Raw genomic sequence first — 9,344 nt, forward strand, 5'->3', positions numbered from 1 at the left:
TATATGATCAGTGGGAGCACATATGGTAAATGGTGCGACCAGATAAGGTAATAACAAAAAATGTGTGCACGTATAGAGGCTTGTCATGCTCTGACTCCAATCTGCAAGAGTAGCAGATGAGAGTTGAGTAGTGGAAAGCTCATATTGGTACCAAGGTAAAATACTCAACTGGATTGTCACAGTTTTGTGTGATCAAGTGAGAGATGTTATTCTAAGAGGTGTGATCACCAAACGGTGTACCCCTTGGAATAACACTTTCTAACATAGTGATGGTTCCCATGAGGGATGATGTTTAATGAAGTGTCAAGAGACAACCTTTTGACGTCAAAAGGTTGTGTCACTTCCTAAAGTTGTGACTTTTGGGTTACCATTGAATTACCAATGATTGTGCCATTTGTCAACCGGTGCATGATGACCTATAAATAGGGGTCATTGGTGCACAAATGAACTCACTCAATTCCCTTTATTTATCACCAACTTGAGGGATAAATATCCTCATGGCAGTGTCACCATATTGCCAAAATTACGATTTTATTTGTTCTTAATAAGTCTACATAACTAGCCATCAGAATAATCTCCTACTCTACCCCTGCATCACTGGAGTGGCGCGAGGTGACAGAGGGTGGCTATTTGGTGGTTTCTTCGGTTGCCCAAGGACTCCAATGAGTTGTGGTAGCCGACGTGCAGTGGGCAAGCGAAACACTCAGAGACAAGTTCGTTACTCACAACGGAGAGAGAGAGAGAGAGAGAGAGAGAGAGAGAGAGAGAGAGGCTTACGATGCAACAGTGACCAGTTGGGGAAGTGGGTGGTAGCTTTCGTCGTTGGCAGTGGAGGTGCAGCGGCTGGCTTTGTTCTTGTGGGTTTAAAACAGGAAAGTTTAGTTGGTTGTTTGCGGTTGTGGGCAGGGGTTGTTTCCTAGTGGTAATGGCTAGGTTGCTTGGTTCACGGTGCAGACTGGTGGTGGCTTGACGATGAGGAGTTGTATGGGGTGGTGGCTTACGGTGGGATTCTTGGTCTGGACATCTTGCTGCTCATGAAGACAGAGTAGAGGCATTCATTCTTTGTTTACGGTGGAGAGAGAGAGAGAGAGAGAGAGAGAAACAATGCAATTGTGGCTGGCGGTAGCAGTCCTAGGTTGAAGATGATGTTGGCTTCACTGTGGCTGAGCATATATTGGGCAGCTGCGGAGGAGCTTTGGCAGTTCGTTGATTGGGTTTTATGTCGCTTGGAATAGGGGCTTTTGATGATGGTGATGGATGTAAGGCGGTGGCTAGTTTGCTCATGGGGCGTGGGCTTTGGTTGTGCCGTTCAATGTTTGCCCTATGATTGTGATTGGCATACGTGATGGGGTTGATTTTCGTTGCAATAGATCTAGGCTGGCATCTTGGGGAGGAATTCTTCCATGACTTGTAGCAAAGGCAACCGATAGGTAATATGGGAGAGGTGCATAGCAGCAACCCTAGATTTGATGAGGAACTTCTACTTGCATGAGAGGGATATATAGGTAGCTGAAAATCCAAAGGAGGAAAGTGGAGGAAGAAACGTGCATGTGACTTATATACTAGTCTGGATGTTGAGTAATTGGGCTTGGGCCTTTTCGTTGGTTTTTGGGGTTTAAAAGTAAGATGTTCCATTTTAACTGATCCAAAAATCTCCTAAGCTTCCCCATATTTTTATGGGCCAAGTTCCCAATAATTTCCAATGGCCTCTTCTTAAGTTCGAAATTAACCCAACTCATCCCATAAATTTTTTTATGGGACAAGGACATGGTATGAACAGTAGATGAGGAGCTTACAAGAGTGCTCATCACTAGGCGAGCATTACAAGATACAATTGCTCTCCACTTGACGAGTAATGTAGAAAGGAATAGTGCTCTCTTTGAGTGAACACCATGGCGAGGAGCTTAAATAGAGACAAAGTATGAATGGTAGTTGAGCAATAGTGCACTCACCAAGGGAAACAAAGTGATGTCATCAGGCAAGCAATACTGAAGCAAAAGTGTTCATTCCCAAGCAAGTACAATGGGAAGCAAATTGCTCATACCTAGGCGATCGCTACAGAAAGCAAAGAGCTCCCCATCTCGAAGAGAGACGTGGAAAGAGAAAATGCTCACCCTAGAGCGAGCATCTCAGTGACAACATGAAAAGGGACAAAGTTCATATTATGAGTGTAAATCGGTCCGGTCTAATTCGAGGAATAATAGTCCATATCGATCCAGGCCAATTTCAAATGGAAGCCCAATCGTACAAAAAAGTCTGTCATTCTTAAAGTATACAAAAAAACTTGCAATGTGTATTCTCAGCTCATTAGTATGAAAATAAGCCCACAATGTTTATAATTTTGAATAATATAACTATTTTAGTTTATTTGCACATTTCTTACTTAAAAATAGTCTAAAAAAATTGTTCAAAATTATCAAAATTGCTAATTATATATTAGTTAATTAATAATTATATATTTAACATTTTATATTATCAATAATCATAGGTTAGATGCAAATTACATAATTCACTTATATAACTATTATATAAAATAATATATATATAATTTATAAGAATTATTTAAAAATATATATTTGTAATTCGGTTAGTCTGGAGTGAAAAAATCCCACTCCGGAATCCGATCGAAACCCATTCGATCTCACAAATAGAAGATCAAAACCAACCAAACAAATTTTTGATTTGATCCGATCGATTGTTCCGGTCTTGACCGAAAATTTTACACTCCTAATTCGTGCCGGAAGCGAGCTCCAGAAGAGTGTGAGTGTACGCATCCAAGCGAGTCACAAGGGAAGTTTGCAGGTGAAAAGGCTTAGCACGGGGATGAAAAGATGGCAGAAGAGACGAGAGGAAGTTATGATTCAACGGAGCGCAGTAACCAATCTTTGGAAGCACCTGTGCATGGTTTGGACTTCGGAGAAACAAGTCAACGAGCTGCGACACTCTTTTCTTTTCAAAGCACGATTCCCTCGTCTGTCTGTAAATAGTGAAAAAGACGTCCTCAATTCAACGGCTCTGGATTCTCAATACCGTCAAACTCCATGCCATACACAGACGCTTCCCTTTCTATATAAAAAAAATGATTTAAACAAAATATTTTTCATAACATATTTTACAATAATATATTAAATAAAGAATAATTTTATAAAATATTTTATAAAAATAATATCACTTTATAAAAATATTCTTATCTTATAACATTATTATAAAATATGTTGTGAAAACCACGTATTCCCAATTTTATCATCCTCTTGACATGGAGTTTGACCAAAAGTTTAACGACATGTTTGGAAGTTAACTGATCTCATCTCAAAATTTTTTATTATTTTTATTTTTTAAACATCACTTAAATAGTAAACATTTTTTCAATTTTTATCTTTTTTTATTTAATTATAACTTAATTATTACAACTTTTATAAATTTTTAAAAATAATAATAAATTTTTTTTTTCAAATTTTAGAATAAAAATAATATTAAAAAATTAGATTCAAATTTTATTTTATGATATTTTTATTCAATTTTTTCTTTCTTCTTTAATAAAACCCTATAAAATATTTAATTCAAACTATTTTACTAATTTCTCGTACTACTATTTACAAAATTGGCGTTTCATCTCGTTACCAACTTACCCACATGTCCTGACTACTGATTCTTTCATTTTTCTAAAATTTTCTTAAAGAAGTGTTCTAGTTTATGTCGTTTTCTCATATATGACGCTAAAATATGGAAACTTTTCAAACACGTAAAAGTTGGGATGGACAAAAACAAGAACGGTTTATAAGATTAGAAGAAAACTACACTTTTTGATGTGTGCCTTCTAATCCAATATGCCCTCACCTGTCTTTCTTTTTATTCTTTTTTTTTTTTTTTTTTTAAATATACAATGGGGGAGGGGGTTTCGAACCCATGTTCTCCATTTGGAGAGGGACCGTATTTTCTTCGTACCGTGATCGTAAGTTTTCACTTCTTGCTTCTTGAATTGCTCTGTGGATCTTGTGTACTGTGCTTCCTTCATTCTTGTCTTTACTGTTTTCTCTAATTGGTCACCACCCTCTGCACTTAGTGAGTTTTTCTTAACTTTTGTTTGACTGAATTCAACACTGTACATGTCTTTGAGTTTCTATTTTATTATTTTGTTATTCTGTGCCACTTAATAATGTGATGAAACTGCCATGTTTACAAGTATTTCTAAATGAAACAAGATATTCCTTTTAGCTTCTGCAAAAAGTTGTTACACTTTCCTTTAGCATGATTCTTAACAAGACTATATATTGATGGAAGAAGTTGAGTTCTCTAATCTATGTTTTTGACTTTTGTTGTGATTAAGAAGTTCATAAATGCCGTGCTTTGGTATGTATACAGGGCAGATGAATCCCACTGATTAAAAGCACATTTCTTATATGTTTCTCAAATACCATGGCTTTGCTGGGTAAGATCTGATGTAAGGTTTGTCTACTAAATCCTCTAACACGAGTCATGACATTCAATGCATTTTCTGTTCATCACTTGTAGAGAATCAGCCATCAAAATGTGGAGAATTCTCCTCATAATTCTTTAACAATTTTTTACTGAAACATTCTTCCCTGAATTTTCACAGCACACGATCTACTTGAAACTGCAAATCACCACACCACCCAAAAATAGTCTTTTGACGATAATCGATATGATCAATGGTAAAAGGAAACCTGATTTGAGCCTAATGGGGACTATGAAAGACTCAACGGGCAAGCCCTTTGGTGGAAGAGTGCTCTCAAGAGTCTTCTCTGAGGATTATGATGTGGTAGAGAAGATAGTACTGGATCCAAGAGGAACTTTTGTGGATACATGGAACAAAGTTTTTTTACTCGCTTGCTTGATTTCACTTTTTGTCGACCCCTTATTTGTTTACCTACCAGTGGCTGGTCAAGAGGCGTGCATTGATGTTAGTGTATCCCTTGAGGTGACCCTCACAGTCATACGGTCCCTGGTTGATGCATTTTACATTGTTCAGATTGTTGTTCGATTTCGAACTGCATATGTTGCTCCATCCTCTCGAGTCTTTGGGAGAGGAGAGCTTGTTATTGACCCTTCAAAGATTGCTTCAAGATATCTTCATAAAGACTTTTGGCTTCACCTTATTGCCGCCATACCCCTTCCGCAGGTATGTAGGCAGTTATAGATAAATTTTATGTTTGGTAGATACTCCTCTCATCAATGTAAATGAAATATTTTAATTCAGGTTCACCTTCCTGTTTAGTTTGAGTAGAGTTTAAATCTTTGCTGCTTCATAAATTAATTGCTTCAACTTCTGTTAGTTTTTTGCAGACCATGCTTACAACCCGCTTCATTGCCTGATATAGAAAGAGAGCATACAGAACTTGAAATTTATAGAAGTTATTTCAACCCAAACCTGTTATCATTCAGGAGTCTGAGAATTCATTTCCTCTTCTATTTAGATAAAGGCCCCCAAGAGTGGGGATTGGATAATAGGCTATTCTAGTCTATGAAATGGAAATTATGTGTCCATTTCTGATTCGATTGTATAGGTTTTTATGAATTTATTGCCTCTCCTTCCATTTTCCAAGTTAACCTTAAGGTGCCACCATCAGAGAGTGCTTTCTAGATTTGAACTCTCCGACGTGAGCTTGAATTATTTACATTCATATTATGGCAGGTGTTGATTTGGGCTGTAATCCCTAGCATAAGAGATTCAGAAATGATCCCTTCAAGTGTTTTTCTTCGTTTCATCATCATTTTCCAGTACCTTCTGAGGCTATCTCTTATCTTTCCCCTCTCATATCAAATTGTCAAGGCCAATGGGGTTGTGATGGAAACAGCATGGGCTGGAGCAGCATATAATTTGATGCTCTATATGTTGGCAAGTCATGTAAGTTACTTGTATAAATCCCTATCTGGACGGAAACCTGTCATCCGAATATCTCCTGGACATACTGAAAATGTTTTAGCAATTCTCCATTATCTGAAAGATCATCCTTCGAAAACCATACTCTGGTTTATGTTTCTTACTTTCGGATTTTTTACAAGCTTGATTGTCTGTTATATGAGAAGCAATTAGAACTAACTTGTAATTCTTTGTTTCCTCTCTCTTTTTCTGGCTCTTTGGTTGTAGTTGCTATTGATTTGTTCAAGCAGTCGGTAATTTGATTCCACTTCTTATTATTGTTTTTGAAAAGGTTTTAGGATCTTGTTGGTACCTCCTATCCCTTCAACGACAACATGAATGTTGGAAGAAAGTCTGTAGTCTTCAACAAGAAGATTGCAAAAAGTGGTTTTTCTATTGCCGTGCAGTGAATGAAACTAGTAGAAATGCCTGGTTTAAGACAAGCAACATCTCAATTCTATGTGGTGCAAGTACTGACTTCTTTCAGTTTGGTATCTATTCCGATGCATTGACTGTTGGAGTTACAGCTACAAGTTTTCTAAACAAGTACTACTACTGTCTTTGGTGGGGCCTGAGAAATCTAAGGTAAGCCTGGACTACATTACAGTGTGAGATAAGAAAAACTAATCCATGATGTTAATCGTTATCATTTGTAGGCACTACTATCCTTCTAAATGGAACTATCACAAAAAAGAAAATAAAAAAATGGAACCATCACAACAAAGAATCAGTGGCAATCGAGATAATAGAATTCTCAGAATAATCATATTTTTGAAGTTTTTAGGGTTATTTGAAAATTTTTAACTAATAGATTCATCTAAGAAGCAATTAGAAACAAGATAAATTCAAATATATATGCCATGCCATGCAATGTGGAATGCAGGTAAATATATATATATATATATCAAGTCTCTCAGAAAATGAATTTTACACTCCCTTTTTTAATTGTCTAACCAATTTTGTATCAAACATTGCAGCTCTTTGGGACAGAATCTCTTCACCAGCACTTATATTGGAGAGATTAATTTTGCTGTTGTCATTGCAATACTTGGATTGGTGCTTTTTGCTCTGCTTATAGGTAACATGCAGGTATGTGTAGCTGGTAGAGAACTTTCTGCTGGCCCTAGAAAATCATCTCTAGAGTAAGCTCTGAGATGTTTGTGTTAGGCCTCATAAAAGTTTGATAACTAGATACAGTTATATGTTTTCTGTGGGCGGTCCATACGAATTCCTAGAAGATGCTCTATTCATATCATTTCAAGTTTTCTGTTGAGTCACTATAGCATAAGCTTTTTCAACCATAATCTATTTAAAACTTCCATTAAGCTGTTGGACTTAAGTTTCTGGAAATCATTATTTATGGTTGTTAGTATTCATGTCCTCCCATATAGTTATTCAGGCATGTTCTATTTCCAAAATTCTGAAATTCTGCTGTACCTTTTATCTACTCAACAGATGTACCTCCAATCCACCATGGTAAGACTGGAAGAGTGGAGGAGTAGGAGAACAGATGCAGAAGAGTGGATGCGTCACAGGCAACTACCACAATATTTGAAGCGGCGTGTGCGAAGGTATGAACAATACAAATGGGTTGCAACTCGCGGAGTTGATGGGGTAGCTGTTCTTAAAGGCCTTCCAATGGATCTCAGGCGAGATATTAAACGCCACCTCTGTCTTGATCTAGTTCGACAAGTAGGTTTTCATTTCTTCTCTTATTTCTATGAATGAATCAATCTTGTGAGCTTCCCAATTAGTTCCTTGATTGTAATTCTCTTTTCTCAAGTACTTTCTAGTAATTTGCTAATGTGTGGACTGTAAACAAATATTCTAGGTTTCTTGTCAGAGTATAGTGCATGCCTTCAGATTCACTTCAACTCCTTGGATGTCTTTCTTGCTTCAGATAATACCTAAATACCATATCTTCACAATTGCCGTGAAGGGATCCCTTTTACTCTTCCTTTTCTGTTTTATGGATCAAATGGGTCACTGTAAACTCATAATACTGAACAAAATAACCATTAGATCTAGTTCTGATTCTGAACTTCTTATAAATGTAAAACAGGTACCACTCTTTGATCAGATGGATGATAGGATGCTAGATGCCATATGTGAAAGGCTGAAACCTTACCTATGCACTCCTGGAACTTGCCTAGTTCGTGAGGGCGATCCCGTCATTGAGATGCTTTTCATTGTCCGAGGTCGCTTAAATTCTTCCACCACCAATGGTGGCCGCACAGGGTTCTTCAACTCATGCTGCATTGGCGCAGGCGATTTTTGTGGTGAGGAATTGCTAACCTGGGCCCTGGACCCTCGTCGAAATGTTGTGCTTCCCTCGTCTACACGAACTGTGGAAGCTATCACTGAAGTTGAAGCTTTCGCTCTCATTTATGAGGATTTGAAGTTTGTAGCAGCCCGATTCCGAAGGTTACACAGCAAGCAAGTCAGGCACACATTTAGGTTCCACTCGCACCAATGGAGAACATGGGCTGCCTGCTTTATTCAAGCAGCTTGGTTTCGATATAAAAGACAGAAAGAAGCAGCTGAGCTCAAGAAAAGGGAGATTCTAAAGACCTCTGTGCACAAATCTGCGGTGGAAGAGAGTGCACCATTGCCCCCACACTGCTCAGGGTTTACCATATATGCAGCAAAATTGGCAGCAAGCACTAGGAGAGGTGGAAGCATGCGGCATGCCTCAGAATTTGACATTCTAAGCTCATTACAGAAGCCGGTTGAACCCGACTTTTCCATTGAAGATAGGTAAAGAAAAATCCTCCTACATCAGTAAGCACTGATAAGGGTGTAAATGTATTTAGATGTGTTGCATAATATCTTACCATTATGCAGGTTAGAGAACTTCCAATTTTGGCGAAGCCTCAATAGTAAATAAAGTCTTTCCATTGACTATTTTTATGTAAACTTTGTCTTTAGGCATTGTTTGATTATTATTCTTCTTTTCCTTATTTTGGGAGAATAGAAAACGTAGCCAACAGCCTTAGTGTGGAAACATCTTTTCTTCTCCCATAATTTTTGAAATATATACTTTTTGAGGCTTTGATGATAGACATGGAAGCCGAGTGTTATGAGGTCCTTGTGAGAGACTTCACGCTGATTTAGGTTTAAGGGTTAGAATTGCAAGGATTGGCCAGGAATATATATATATATATATATATATATATATATATATATTCCCATTCGTTTATCTACATATAGTTGCCAAATTCCATGTATGCTCCCGGACAAGCTTACAGCTGCAATTAAGGTATTAAGATTACACATCCATGAATGTAAAACAGTCTGCAATAATATCCAAGATTTGATTTTGATCAGTCATGTGATTGTAAAATGTAAAACAAGCAATTGACGAAGAAAAGTATTTTTCACTCTATTTCTGAATCTACATCGGATTTTGACATATATACACCACACCAGTCATGATCTTGAGTCCCTTTAACTGGCAACCGAA

At 37.4% G+C, this 9,344-nt stretch overlaps 1 protein-coding gene across 1 annotated transcript; it reads left to right on the forward strand.

The window, feature by feature from the left end:
* Positions 1-3,617: 3,617 nt before the first annotated feature.
* LOC121264118 (protein CNGC15a-like) lies at positions 3,618-8,797 on the forward strand. The gene is made up of 8 exons (XM_041167178.1): positions 3,618-3,952; positions 4,363-4,446; positions 4,598-5,140; positions 5,654-5,866; positions 6,174-6,466; positions 6,859-6,970; positions 7,337-7,573; positions 7,944-8,797. The coding sequence occupies exons 3-8, from the start codon at positions 4,664-4,666 to the stop codon at positions 8,640-8,642; spliced, it is 2,031 nt and encodes a 676-aa protein (XP_041023112.1). The 5' UTR covers positions 3,618-3,952; positions 4,363-4,446; positions 4,598-4,663; the 3' UTR covers positions 8,643-8,797.
* Positions 8,798-9,344: the final 547 nt, after the last annotated feature.

The sequence above is a fragment of the Juglans microcarpa x Juglans regia genome, chromosome 5D, assembly GCF_004785595.1.
Source record: "Juglans microcarpa x Juglans regia isolate MS1-56 chromosome 5D, Jm3101_v1.0, whole genome shotgun sequence".
NCBI lineage: Eukaryota > Viridiplantae > Streptophyta > Magnoliopsida > Fagales > Juglandaceae > Juglans > Juglans microcarpa x Juglans regia.

Bases quoted from the DNA above. Each gene is read 5' to 3' on its own strand.
- LOC121264118 (XM_041167178.1), top strand. From the start codon at position 4,664: ATGATCAATGGTAAAAGGAAACCTGATTTGAGCCTAATGGGGACTATG. The intron at 6,467-6,858 runs GTAAGCCTGGAC...CAAACATTGCAG, and splicing joins TGGGGCCTGAGAAATCTAAG to CTCTTTGGGACAGAATCTCT. The intron at 6,971-7,336 runs GTATGTGTAGCT...TCTACTCAACAG, and splicing joins TGCTTATAGGTAACATGCAG to ATGTACCTCCAATCCACCAT.